This window comes from Halichoerus grypus, chromosome 15 (assembly GCF_964656455.1).
Source record: "Halichoerus grypus chromosome 15, mHalGry1.hap1.1, whole genome shotgun sequence".
NCBI classification, from domain to species: Eukaryota; Metazoa; Chordata; class Mammalia; order Carnivora; family Phocidae; genus Halichoerus; species Halichoerus grypus.
In genome coordinates, this window is record NC_135726.1 from 18,426,816 (window position 1) to 18,440,490 (window position 13,675).

A 13,675-nucleotide genomic window follows, 5' to 3' on the forward strand; every position below is an offset into this window, starting at 1 on the left:
GTTTTACACTGAGGCCAGTGAGAAGCATTTAGAGAGTTTGCGGAGTTAAGGTGGGGAGGCTGGTGAGGAGGGAGAAGAAGAGGGAGAGGTGGAGGGAGGGAGGGTAGGGGTGGAGGCCCAGGCTAGGGCAGTGGCAGCAGAGATGGAGGGAAGGGATGAACACTGTGAACTGTTTAGGATGAAAGGTAACAGGCCTAGTGACACTGGATGAGGAGTGAGAGTGCAGGAGGACCTCAGAGTTTCTGCCTTTTTCAGTCCGATGGAGGGCGGGGCTGCCTGCTTAATCGAGGGGGCCCTCAATCTCCAGAATAACTCTCTGCCCACTGGGATCCCAGATCAAACCCTTTACTCACTGGCCAACTTCAGGAATCCCTCCAGCTGAATCATCCCTGCCAGTCCAATCTGGCCTGCAGTGACACAGGCTTGGTTATTTCTGCCTGTAGGAGGCTATGCTGGACTATGCTGGTGTGGGGTACTAGGGCCCAGAGGGCCCAGAGGTACCTCTGGGGAGACAGACTGAAGTGCTCCCCTGTGAAGTTAAAGCAGAGAGGGTTGGCCCCTGTCCTGTATCCTAGTGGATAGATGCGGAGAGGGTCAAGGGAGGACAGAGCAAAGAGTCCCAGACTGAATTCCAGAAGACCTAGGGCAATGCTCTGCATTTCTGCCTGTATGATGCTGGACAAGTCACTTAACTCCCTAAGGGGCAGTGTCCCCATCTGCATGAGCAATGAGAACTGCTACCAGAGTTGTGAGAATTGAAACTTGTGGGTCCGTGTGTGTTTGCTGGGGTGGGAGGGAGGCATGGCAGAACCAGGAGTAAGGAGGAAGCCCTATGTCCCGGGCCATTTATGATTATAGGTCCTGCCTGGTTGAACCTGGGCTGCTGGTGAGCTGAGGAGAGGCGCTTCCAAGGATAGCCTGGGATGGTGGCCAAGTAGATGCCTAAGACGCTCAGCCTCGGGGATTTGGGACCCGCCAGCCCTGGGCTCCTGCCAGCCCAGGCCCTGCCTCACTCCGGAGAGGTGGGGGTGCGGAGATTAACCAGAGAGGCTAATATTTCTTCCTACCCCCACCAAAAGGCAGAGTTGGGGAGTTTGAGCCCACACCGAAACCAGAACCCACCGCCTCCGGCCTTCCCAGAGAGAGCTGCCCGTGGGGATCCCTCTCAGAGATTAGTCTTCACTAGGAGACAGCGCTCCCCGCGGCGCCGGGGCGGAGCTGAGCTCCAGATGTCCAGGCGCGCACAGCTGGAGGGTCACGTGGCAGCGGCCCCGGTCCCCCCCCCCCTTCCTGCCAACGCTGCATTTGGCCCAAGCCCCGTCCATGGCTGCCCTTGGGACCCTGCGCTGAGCCCCGGAGGCCCTGGCGTCCGGGGCTGCGCCGCTCCCAAGGGATAAGCGTGAGTGTCGGGATCCCAAGGACCGACGTGGTGGGTAGGGAGGGGGTAGAAGGGATTCGGCTTCAGCACGGGAAGGGCGGGCGGGGAACGGGGCCGAGCTCGGCGTCTCCAGGCCTTAGGGAACCGTCCGGCGCTGAGGGGGGTGGGGATTGGCTACTAGGAGAAACTTCCAGCCTCTTCAGGGTACCCAACCCAGTGTGTGGGGGTGTGCCACGGCCCAGAGCAGGAGAACGCCGGAGGGGGATGAATGGCCGGTAGCGGAGACCCTCGGCGTTTGGCCTCCACCCCCTCCCCTCGGGGAGACCGAGGCCGGGAACTCCTCCCGGCCAATGGCTTCCGCGTCGCGAGCCCCTGACTGAGTCTTTCTGCAGGGGGCGCGGGCGCCAGCCACGCGGACATGAGGCGGAGGCTGCGCCTTCGCGGCGACGCGTCGCTCACGCTGCTCCTCGGCGCCGCCCTCGGCCTCCTTCTCTACGCACAGCGCGAGGGCGCGGCCCCGACGACAAGCGCCCCGCGAACGCAAGGGAAGGCAGCGCCAGGGCCCACTCCGGGACTCCGCGTCTTCCAGGCGTCGGACGCAGGCGCAGCCCCGGCCCCGGCCCCGCTGGCCTATGAAGGGGACACACCGGCGCCGCCCACACCCACGGGGCCCTTTGACTTTGGCCGCTACCTGCGCGCCAAGGACCAGCGGCGCTTCCCCCTGCTCATTAATCAGCCGCACAAGTGCCGAGGAGATGGCGCACCTGAAGGTGGACCCGACTTGCTCATCGCCGTCAAGTCAGTGGCGGCGGACTTCGAGCGGCGCCAAGCCGTGCGCCAGACGTGGGGTGCTGAGGGTCGCGTGCAGGGGGCGCTCGTGCGCCGCGTGTTCTTGCTGGGCGTGCCCAGGGGCGCGGGTACAGACGGGGCAGACGCGGAGGGGGAGGGCACGCGAACCCACTGGCCTGCCCTGCTGCGTGCTGAGAGCCGCGCGTACGCGGACATCCTGCTCTGGGCTTTCGACGACACTTTCTTCAACCTAACGCTCAAGGAGATCCACTTTCTCGCCTGGGCCTCGGCCTACTGCCCCGACGTGCGCTTCGTTTTTAAGGGCGATGCAGACGTGTTCGTGCACGTGGGGAACCTGCTGGAGTTCCTGGCGCCGCGGGACCCGGAGCAGGACCTGCTTGCGGGCGATGTGATCGTGCAGGCTCGGCCAATCCGTGCGCGGACCAGTAAATACTACATCCCTGAGGCGGTGTACGGCCTGCCCGCCTACCCGGCCTATGCGGGTGGTGGTGGCTTTGTGCTTTCGGGGGTCACGCTGCGTCGCCTGGCCGGCGCCTGCGCGCAAGTTGAGCTTTTCCCCATTGACGACGTCTTTCTGGGCATGTGTCTACAGCGCCTTCGGCTTACACCCGAGCCCCACCCTGCTTTCCGCACCTTTGGCATCCCCCGGCCGTCAGCGGCGCCGCACCTGCGCACCTTTGACCCCTGCTTTTACCGGGAGCTGGTTGTAGTACACGGGCTCTCGGCCGCCGACATCTGGCTCATGTGGCGCCTCCTGAATGGACCCCAAGGGCTAGCCTGTGCCCGTCCGTGGCCTGTCGCTGCTGGCTCTTTCCAGTGGGGCCCCTAGCCACCTTCATGGCCCCAAGCTCCCCTCACTCAGACCCAAGATGATTATCGCCGTGTATGTAGTTCTTTCCCAGAGGCGGAAGATTTCAAAAATCTAGCCCATATCACCAGAAGTCTGCCTCCACAGGTCCCCAGGGAATTAAGACTGAACTTGGCTCCTGCTGGCCTACCTTATTCGGAGCTGATCTAGAACCACCTGAATGGTAGCCCTTTGAGACAGCCAGGGCTGAGGCCTTAGAGCACCAGGCTCTGCCAGACAGGTGGACATGTTTGGCCCTCCTACTACCAAGTAGGTTTTTGGGGGTTGGGGATGGGTGGTCGCAGAGGCTCATGGAATCTGACCATACTCCTTGATTTGCAAGTCCTAGACTGATGCAAATGCAGGTCTCTCTCAAGGCTGGAGGAGGTGTGGGGTCCTGGAACTGGCAGGCATTTTGTTACAACTCAATCTGAAAGTAGGCATTTTGCTTCCCACCTGCCCATCCAAATTGGATTTTCAGCCCTGTACTGATCTTTAGATCTTCTTCTGAGGTCTCCCTTCCCAAAGCCAACCCCTCCTGGGCCCTGGTCTGGCTGCAACACCAGGGATGGACGCACACAGGGACAAACAAGTGCATGGTCTTACCTAGAGTCTTTCCTCACCACATAAGAATTTACACACACACAACAATGCCAGTCTCCTACTAGAGGCTGTGCTGCCCCACTCAGAAGAGCCAAGGAACCTAAGATGACTCCACTATAAAATTTCCCATATCTTTCACCCACTTTCTTAAAAATCAACACCTCCATGCTTATTTTAGTACAAACATCCCAGCAACAGCACATGGTGAGCAGCTGCTGAGGGCATAGGTCTTTATTGGAGGGGTATGGGCAGGGCATGAAGAACGTGGGGATAGTCCTGGCTGCCCCTACAGGGGGATGTGTGTGTGGGGGTCTCTGGCCAGGCCACAGTCCAAATGGGAAGACACCAGTCAGTCACAAAATTATGGGAACGCCACATAAGCCTGGCTATAAGCCCAGGAACCACCTAGAAGCCTAAGGCAGGTCCCCTGCACATTCATTGTTAAACTCTACAGGATGAGGCTGTACATGAGTTAATTACAAAAGAGTCATATTTACAAAAATCTGTACACACATTTGAAAAACTCACAAAATTGTCATCTATGTATCACAAGTTGCTAGACCAAAATATTAAAAATGGGATAAAATTATACATTTCTCTTCTCAATTCTTTTCAAAAGGATTATTTTTAAAGCACATATGCTACTTTCCTTAGCAAGACCCATGAAAAGACTGAGCAGCCCAGCCTTCCTTGAGCCCCCAGAGGCCTTGAGCCATGAATGGGCCTGGCCAGGGGACATTGCCCAGGGTTGGGGCAAGAGAGCCAGCCCACAGTGCAGAACAGAATGCTGAAACAATAAAAGGAGGAAGATGTCTTTGGCTAAAACTTTGGCATTAAATAAAAGAGGCAAACAGGATGGAAACATGCAGCCTGCCAGCCAGGTTGGGGCAGAGCAGGGGCACAGGTGACCTTGAAGGCTGGCTCCAAGAGGGGTACGAACCAGGCCTGGGCACATACCTGGATGGTAAAAAGCTGTGTTTCAATGAGTTGGGCGTGCCTACTGGGCCTGGTAGGGAGCGCGTGCAAAGAAGGAACAGGGAAAGGCAGGTGGGCCACCTTGGCCACAGCCAGCTCATCAAGTAACTAAAGTGGATGTAGTGCAAAAGTCGCAACCAAGTACTATGGACATGCTACCTGCTTGCCTTAAGGGTCACGTGGCAATGATGGGCCAAAGGCAGGACGTCGTCCTCGTCCCGGGTGCCTGTGTCCTCAGCCACAGAAAGAGTCCCAACTTTTCCCAATGCGTGTGGAACAGGAGAGACAGAACTCTGCCTCCATATGTGTTAGTCGAGGTCGCCTGGGTCCAGGTATCAAGGCTCAGAGTTTGTGCTTCTCTTTGCAGTCTGTGTCCTCTGTTGGCACCAGCAGGCTGAGGACGGACAGAGGAATATTTGGGCCTCTCACCCCATGGCAGAGCACCCAGTCTGAGCCCCACCTCAGAACATCACAACAGCCTTTCAACACTGGCAAGGTGTCCAAGAAAACCCACAGGGTGGCACATGGAGGCCCGCTGAATAGGATGCAATGCACAGCTCCACGGGGCAGAGGGGCATGGGTGGTGATGTCCTTAGGGGAGCTCCGCTGTTCTCAGGTGGGTACCAGGCCTGGGGGGGCCATACAGGGTCACCGAGGCAATATGGTTATTCTGCATGACCTGGTGTGAGAAGCGGACAATGAATCAAAGGGGAGGAGTAGAAGGGATGCAGGCATGGTAGGCAATCAGATCCATAAAAACCACCAGTACTAGGGCTGTGACTGCAGACAAGGGATTTGGGGCAGCTCCTGTGCACAAAGGATGGATGTTGTGTGTGCAACACACCTGCACACAGGGCTGGGCTGATCCCTCAACATCCCCCAACTCATGCTAGGAGTCATCCTGGCCCAGCAACTGCCTGCTCTTCATGGGATAAACTTCACTATACCTATTTATCCAGTCCTTCTGGAACTGCTAGGGGCCTAGTGAAGGTGTAGCATCCAAAAGGGAGAAGAGGGACAGCCCATTCTTCTCCCAAGCCAGTGGGGCCTCTATAGCCACTCACCCATAGCACATTCTTTCATATGGCATTCAAAGATCCCCAACACTCCCATGCTGAGCCCCATTTGCTCCCTGGGGTTTCCTTTCCTACCATATTTACGTTTTCACATATGTGGGATCCCCATTACCTCTCATCTTGTTGGATAAGTCTACTGCTTTAGCCTCCATGACCTAGAATTTCCCCAACATAGTTTCTGTACTCTTACTGTTCAATGCGGGCAGGTCAGATTCTTAGCAGACAGGGCTACTGGGGAAGGATTAACTCACCGAGCAGGGCTGTTAGGCCCTCCCCAACCTTCCTCCATCACTTGCCTGTCCCTGCCATGGCCACCGGCCCCTCAACCCCCAGGGCTTACCTCAAAGATCATCCGCTGAAGACCAAAGCAGAATGTAGAGCCAAATGGGTTGGTGTTATTTGGGGAGGAGGACCTGAGGCCAGGGAAGCCAGAATTAGAGGTGTAGACAGAAGCCGAGGCCAGGCAGGGCATCCAGTCCCTTTTGGGATGGGGGCTACTGGCCAGTGGTCTCTCATGGCTGTTTCCAACACAGGCCCTTGAAGTACCAGGGGTAGTGACAGGTATCATTCAACCTCTGAATCCTACACAGCCCAATGAGGCACAGGAAGTTATTACACAGTTAGATTGGAGTGGCAAGTTAGGAGGGAGGAGCCTCAGGCAGCATGGCAACTGGGTAGGAAGCTGTAGACTACAGCATGTGGCAACTTTAATGGGAAAAAAAGAGCCCAGGACAGTGAAAAGTGCTTCTTTTTCTGAATAACTAGGGGTGAAAGGCCCCCCTACCTGGAGAGGGGAGCTATCCCCAAGGGGGAACCTCTCTGGTGCAGGTAAACATGCAGAATAGCTGGCCCAGTGGTAATGTGCAGGGTGGGGGGCGAGAAGTATATTTGTGGCAACAACAGAAACTTCTGTCATTTCTAAGCCATAGGCACAGCTAGGCTTCCCTAAGTCTTCTGGGCTGTGAGCAGCAGGATGGGGTGGTCGGAGATAGCAACCTCCCACTCACCTATGCAGGACAACAGGCTTCTCCACAGGGTGGCCCAGGAGATCCTGGATGTTGTCCCACTGCAAAAGGGATGGGGGCGGCAAGGGGTTAGCAGGGACCTGATCGTGACCAATGGCTGGCCCAGAAGACATGGGCCCCAGACTGTTGGCAGGCTCACACCCACCTCATTTTGGGGCTACGTGAGGTGGGAAAATAGCTCACCTTGCTGTAGGTTGTGCATGTTTCTGTCTGACCATCAGCATTTTCTGAAAAGAGAACACAGAGTGGGTTGGTAGCTGGTCCAGCCCACCTGTGACCCTAGCCTAGGCAGAATCCAGACCTGGCCACCCTGTGCATTGGGGTTGGAGTACAGAGGGAGGACAGATGGGCTATTTCAGAGTTGCTGAATGGAAGAGGGTAGAGACAGCAGTCACAGGGCTGACATGGGAACACCTGGATAATCATGTGTAGGAAACTCTCCATCATGGACCAGCAATCCCATGATCATAGGAAAAGACCTTGAGAGCCTCCAGCAGACTACAGGCCAAAAAAAATGCAGCCCCAGAACACAGAGCCCAACCCAGAGGAGCTGAGGCTATGGGCAAAGCAGGTGGGCAAAGGTTCCTGCTACCATTTCTGTTTGGATCACTGTGTCTCTGCATCATGAAAGACTAACTTCAAAACCCTTTTCTCACTCTGAGGATATTCACTACTCACCTTTCTTTATGGCTAGTGGGATCTTGAACTCACAGCGGTGATAACTAGAGAGAGAAGCCAGATGGATAAAGGCTGGGCCCCCTGAGAGGCCTGACCACGCGCACATCTCAACCCCGCACCCCAGGAAAACACAGAATGAACCCACCCCCGAAGCCCTGCTCTGGGGTCTGAAGACCCTGTCATCCTGGATAAGATACCAGGCTCTCTAAACCTACTTCCCTATTTGTAAAATGGGTACCAATGGAGAGACGTAAGGTATTGACACTGTACCAGCAACAGAGCGAACACTCAGGAAATGTTCATTTCCCACTAAACTGTAAGAATTCAGGTACAAATTAGTGAACATTCAAAGCCACAGGCTCTCTTTTCCTGGGAATTTTCAACCCAAAGCTCAGTTCTTGGGAGGGGCAGGTACAGGTATACTCACATGTTAAAATTATAATGCCCAGGGTAATTGGTGTGCAGGACAAACTTCTTCACTTTGTGTGTATTTGCATCAAAGAGGATATCCTGGGATAGAAAACAAGGATGTCCAAGTAGTGAAAGTTACTGAGGCTGGGCAAGGGCCTTTCTAAGGGCATGTCCAACTCAAAGATAGCCACTCCACAAGGCGGATGCGTCTGGGCAATAGCTTTCTCCCAAACAACAGTCAAGCGGATAGCTGAGGCCAAGCAGCCTTAACTGGACGTTTTCAGTGAAGGGGGCACCCAATTATCTGCAGGCCCCTCATTCCAAACTTTGTAGCAGCAGGCCCAGCAGACGCATGGGCTACAACTCCTACTGCTTGGGAACTCAAACACATCATGGAGACCTTTCCTAACAAGCACCTGATTATAAACTCTAACTGAGCACAGATTTTGGCTTAAAGGCTGCCAAGAAGATTCAGGGACCACCTGAATTTCCAGCGGCTCAAGGCACGTAACTATTCTGAATGCCATGACTGGCCATTAGGCCCTCTCTATGGGAGTCAGCAACCCCTAGAACCGAAGGTCCAGCCTCTCACCAGGACTCAGACCTGGATTTGATGCTGCCCACCGAACACTTCTTCCTATCCCCCATGCCCTCCCCAAGTTTCACATCCTGCCAGCCTTCTGGGCCTGTGACCTCAGTTACCTCTGACTCCAACCCTACATTAGCTACCTAAGTCCTATTAGGGTTGGTCCATTTGTTCCATCTTCCTTGTCCCTTATCATCAGTGGCCCTTGAACTAGAGAGGTTCTGCTTACAAAGTGCCATTCCCTCCTGCTACTGTCCTACCCTCAAGAGTTTATGACCCCACTGCTGTTCCCCCACTACTCCTGGCTCCACTGTCTTTTTTTTTTTTTTTTGACAGAGAGAGAGAGAAGCAGGCTTCCCGCCAAGCAGGGAGCCCGACATGGGGCTCGATCATAGGACCCTGGGATCATGACCTGAGCCGAAGGCAGACGCTGAAGCAACTGAGCCACCCAGGAGCCCTCATTCCCACTGTCTTTGACCCTTTTTTAGTCTCCCTGTTTTGTGACTCCAGAAGAGGCTCCTATGTTCTACAAATGGGCAGATCCCAAACTATGTTACCCGGAATGATTCCCACGGCCTCCACCTGAGCAGCATGTTGCCCTCAATAAAGAAGCCAAGACATACCAGGGACCCAGTGTTTCTGAGCAATCTCAGTGCTAGGGAAGGCCCACTTTAGGGTACCAATGCAAGAGCACTGGGCAAAGCCAGCTGGGGCTAGTTTCCCTGCTGCCAGGCATGGTTACAGCTCCATGTGGACACAAAGGTGTGCCCAGGTGCATGGTCCACCACCACAGAAATGAAACATTTCTCTAAGGAATCACAACTTACCACTCCAAGAGTGAAGTAGTTAAAAAAGTAGTCATTGCACTTGGATGGAACTTGTTTATGAGGGGAAGGAGAATGAATTTTCATCTGTTGGGAAGAAAATAACAACAAATTAAAATCCCAACTCCTTAATACAATTCTCAGATTGACTAAAAGTCTACAAACTGTGTTTTGGGTATAAGATTAAGCTGTTGGGTAAGCAAGAGTGTCACAGTCCCTGCTACTGGTGCTGAACAATGCAGCCAGCTTTGGCTGACCACAGACTGGGCCCTGGTCTCCCAAAAAAAGGCAGGATAATCTGACCAACAGTATCAGGAAAGAGCTTTCAATTTAATTCTTCATCAGTTTTAACAGAACAGGTTCTATGGAAAAATAATAAACAATTTATATTTACTTGATATTAAGTTAATATTGATAAAAAAGAAGGACGCCTGGCTGGCTCAGTCGGTAGAGCATGTGACTCTTGATCTCAGGATTGTGAGTTCGAATCCCACCTTGGGGGCAGAGTTTACTTAAAAGGAGACTGCCTATTTGACTTTATAAACACATTTCCCCTACCTTGTCTTCTGACTTATAGAAGACCTTGTGCGGAGAGCCAAGCATGCTAAGAACATCTTGGCAGGAATCACCAAAATACACTGAACGTTCAAATACCCGCATCTTGGCATCTGCTAATAGGCCAGGTCCACAACCTGCAGAGAGTAAGTGAAAGGTGGTCAGGTTCCCACCCAGAGCCTGAGATCCTGCAGCGTCGGGCCAAGGCGGCCCCAGAGAGGCACGCTGCATTATTAGCTCTGGCTGAGGAGCAAGACTGCATAAAAACAGAAATACCAGGTCACAAGGGCTTGCGATGCTACAAGAAATCACTATCTACTTGAAATAATCCCAGAGAGGGGCGCCTGGGTGGCTCAGTCGGTTAAGCGTCCAACTCTTGATTTTGGCTCAAGTCATGATCTCAGGGTGGTGAGATTGAGCCCCGAGCTGGGCTCATGCTGGGCGTGGAGCCTGCTTAAGATTCTCTTTTTCCCTCTTCCTCTGCCGCTCTCCCCTATCTCCCTCTCTAAAAAAACTTAAAACAAACAAACAAAAAAACTGAAAAGGAAAAAAAAAAATCGCAGAGACTCATTCAATCCCACAAAAGTGATGTGGAGCTCTGAAAACTTCATTCATTCACTCACCAAATATTTACTTATTGACTACCATGGGCTAGACACTTTGTTAGATATTGAAGAAACATGCTGAGCAAAACAAGTGCAGTCTCTGCCCATATTGGAGCTTATGGTGTGAAGATCCCAATCCGACCCCACCCAGCTGTGGTACAATACACAGCAGCATAGATGTTATGGAAGTATATAATAAGGTGCTATTATCTCTTGCCACTTTCCAGGTCCTGACAAGATACAAGAATTTATGTTAAGAGGGGCTTCTCAATGGTAACCCCCAACCAGAGACTGGACCTCAAGATCACTCTATAGAAAAGCCAAGAGTGAAACATCCATTAACTCACTCCCTAATTCTACAAACACTGATAGACCCACTAACACTCAAAAATGACAAACCAGAAAAGTGGGAGGATAAGAAAATTCAATTTGCCAAAAGTTTCTTCTTTGGGAAGAATCTTTAAACCCTGACTCTGTCTAATACATTTTGGAAACAGTTCCAGTTAAACACACACACATAGCAGTAGATGTGGAATAGCAACAGACACACCAACTCTGTGGATGGGAAGACAAAGTGTTTTACTTCCCCTGCACACACACACACACACACACACACACACACACACACATGCAAGAACCTGAGGAAGACTGCATTTCCTGGTACATGATAATCACCATCACCTTACTCTACGAAGAGCTTTATAGTTGACAAAGCTCTTTCATGAATAACAATCCATTTGTTATATAGGGAAGACCTCAGGGATCCAACATCTGAAATAAATTGGTACTGAGTTCTTCAACTAACCCAAGAGTCTTTAGTCACAGCACATATACACCGAGTGGCAAATAAAGGTTGTGTTTAACTAGGTTGCAGGAAAAGCACAGCCCACGTTAACCTCTGTCTATAAATCTTGCTGCTTAGGCAAGCTTGGGTAACCTACAGAACCCACCAAAAGTCCTGTCAAGCTGGACTGTATGCCCAAAGTCTCCAAGTACCAGACACTTGCGAATGTCCAGATGGGGCCACAGGGAAGGCACGCTTCACGTGTGAGTCTTCTCTCTTGTCTCACCCTATCTGAAGCCTCCCAAGGGAAAAATACCCTTAGTTTTAGGAGACTATTTTAGGTTCTGATTTCCTGGAGTGAATCTTCCTATAAGTTATTGTGGGGACCAAGACAGGTGAACTGACTTCCTATCTTAAAAGCATCCCAGTAGCTACACCCCATAAGGAAACATGTGAGAAATGGGTTGGTTGACACAAGCTACCTTTCTGCTTGCCAAAGGAAACTCTCAATGGGTACTGGATTGGACAGTAATGTGGCGCGTCCCTGACTTCAAGTGTTTCCCCCACTGACCCTGTGACATGTGACCACTGGGAGTGTGCTGTACAGGACGGCAGTCACAATTGGAGGAGATCCCCCACCCCTGACAGACTGCTCCTGCTGTCACCTGGGACAACCGCATCATCCTTGACTACCCTGCTGTTTCAAGGTGTGATCCTCCTGACAAGAGAGACCCTAAATCACTTGACCTTCTACATCTCAATTCTCAATCTCAATTCTCTCAAACACTATAGCTCAAGTGCAACATTCTTTTAAGTAGAGTTTTCTTCCTTGGCTAGAAAACCACATTTCAAAAAAATTCCTAACCTGGAGGTTGTAAACTATCTCATTGTTCAGGGGAGTGAGCTCACGGTTTATATACCAGACTCTTCATAGGTAAGAACCAGTGCCCTAGAAACTGATATAAGACCCCAATTTATGAACAAACACTGGCTAGACTATGAGCTCCATAAAGGCACAGCTCCTGGGGCGCCTGGGTGGCTCAGTCGTTAAGCATCTGCCTTCGGCTCAGGTCATGATCTCAGGGTCCTGGGATCGAGCTCCGCATTGGGCTCCCTGCTCAGTGGGAGGCCTGCTTCTCCCTCTCCTACTCCCCCTGCTTGTGTTCCCTCTCTCTCTGTGTCTCTGTCTGTCAAATAAATAAATAAAATATTAAAAAAAAAAAAAAAAAAAAAAGGCACAGCTCCTATGCTGGCTCCCAGGCCAAAGACATGGCCTGTACTACCAAGCATGGCCCAAGGTCCACAGTAGCTGAAACTGGTCACATACAAGGAAATCACAAATAAGGCGTGGATCCTGGCGAGACCAGCCACTGAAGGCAGCAGCTTTTTTTTTTTTTTTTTTTATTTGACAGAGAGAGACACAGCGAGAGAGGGAACACAAGCAGGCGGAGTGGGAGAGGGAGAAGCAGGCTTCCCGCAGAGCAGGGAGCCCGATACAGGGCTCGATCCCAGGACTCTGGGATCATGACCCGAGCCAAAGGCAGACGCTTAACGACTGAGCAGCTCAGGCGCCCTGAAGGCAGCAGCTTTTTGTTCCTAGTCAGCAAAATTCACAGCAGGGTCTGGCCAAACCACAATTCAACAAGTCCCTGCTGCCGGCCTACTGAGAACTTGGCATAAAGGGTGGAAAAGGGAATGGGGCACCTGGGTGGCTCAGTCGGTTGAGCGTCCGACTCTTGGTTTCCGCACAGGTCATGATCTCAGGGTCGTGGGAATGAGCCCCATGTCACGCTCCGTGCTCAGCGTGGAGTCTGCTTGAGACTCCCTCTGCCCTCCCCGCTGTGTGCTCTAAAATGGGTAAATAAATCTTTAAAAAAAAAAAAAGGTGGAAAAGGGGAGAACAGACCAATATCGCAGCCCATAAGACACATCTCCAGTAAACAGCCTGGGAAGCACTGCAAAACTACATAAGCACACAGAAGGCTTATGCACATCCTAGGGGAAGCAGTGCTACTGTCATTTATTAAGATTTGCCAATGATAAAACTATGTCTTGTCCCTTCACAAATTTAAATCAAAGCTTTAACCATAAATATCCATGTTGTCTTATACCAACTATCTCTAAGCATGTGGGATTTTAGATTGTCTCAACATGGATATAATGGAGAATTCACCACCCCAAAGCGAGTTAACTGACCTGCAGCAAGTAGCCGAAGTCGTAAACCTGAGGGTCCAGTTCCATCTCGAAGAACATCCACACTCTCAGCATACACATTGCCAAGGAAACAGCTGAGGGGCATCACGGGAGCCCTGGAGGCAGGCACAGAATGAGCAGAGGCTTTGCCCTCCCTCCCAGGGAGCCCAGGGACCGTGAAGTTTGTGCTCCCTACACATACTTTGTATCCTGTAGGCTGTTTCCACTATAGATGTACATTCGTTTCACAGTCGCCCCGTGGGGTATCTGGAGAGAAGCTAGACCGTGGGCAAAATTGGGCTGCAAACATAAGACAACAGTTTTA

The 13,675-nt window shown here is 52.1% G+C and overlaps 2 protein-coding genes across 5 annotated transcripts in view; one reads left to right on the top strand and one right to left on the bottom strand.

Moving 5' to 3' along the window:
- Positions 1-115: 115 nt before the first annotated feature.
- Positions 116-4,227, top strand: B3GNT9 (UDP-GlcNAc:betaGal beta-1,3-N-acetylglucosaminyltransferase 9). Its single transcript, XM_036115145.2, has 2 exons — positions 116-1,399; positions 1,771-4,227. Exon 2 carries the CDS (start codon positions 1,797-1,799, stop codon positions 3,015-3,017), a length of 1,221 nt encoding a protein of 406 aa, XP_035971038.2. The 5' UTR covers positions 116-1,399; positions 1,771-1,796; the 3' UTR covers positions 3,018-4,227.
- PHAF1 (phagophore assembly factor 1) overlaps positions 3,855-13,675 on the bottom strand; it is a 29,532-nt gene continuing 19,711 nt past the window's right edge. For all 4 annotated transcript variants that reach the window (XM_078063091.1, XM_078063092.1, XM_078063094.1 and 1 more), the window contains 10 exons: positions 13,553-13,650; positions 13,354-13,466; positions 9,772-9,905; positions 9,217-9,300; positions 7,820-7,902; positions 7,393-7,436; positions 6,898-6,941; positions 6,697-6,755; positions 6,030-6,102; positions 3,855-5,292 (listed from right to left, as the gene is read on the bottom strand). In XM_078063091.1, the coding sequence (XP_077919217.1) occupies positions 5,206-5,292; positions 6,030-6,102; positions 6,697-6,755; positions 6,898-6,941; positions 7,393-7,436; positions 7,820-7,902; positions 9,217-9,300; positions 9,772-9,905; positions 13,354-13,466; positions 13,553-13,650 (819 nt within the window). In that variant the 3' untranslated portion in view covers positions 3,855-5,205. The remainder of the gene's footprint in view (positions 5,293-6,029; positions 6,103-6,696; positions 6,756-6,897; positions 6,942-7,392; positions 7,437-7,819; positions 7,903-9,216; positions 9,301-9,771; positions 9,906-13,353; positions 13,467-13,552; positions 13,651-13,675) is intronic.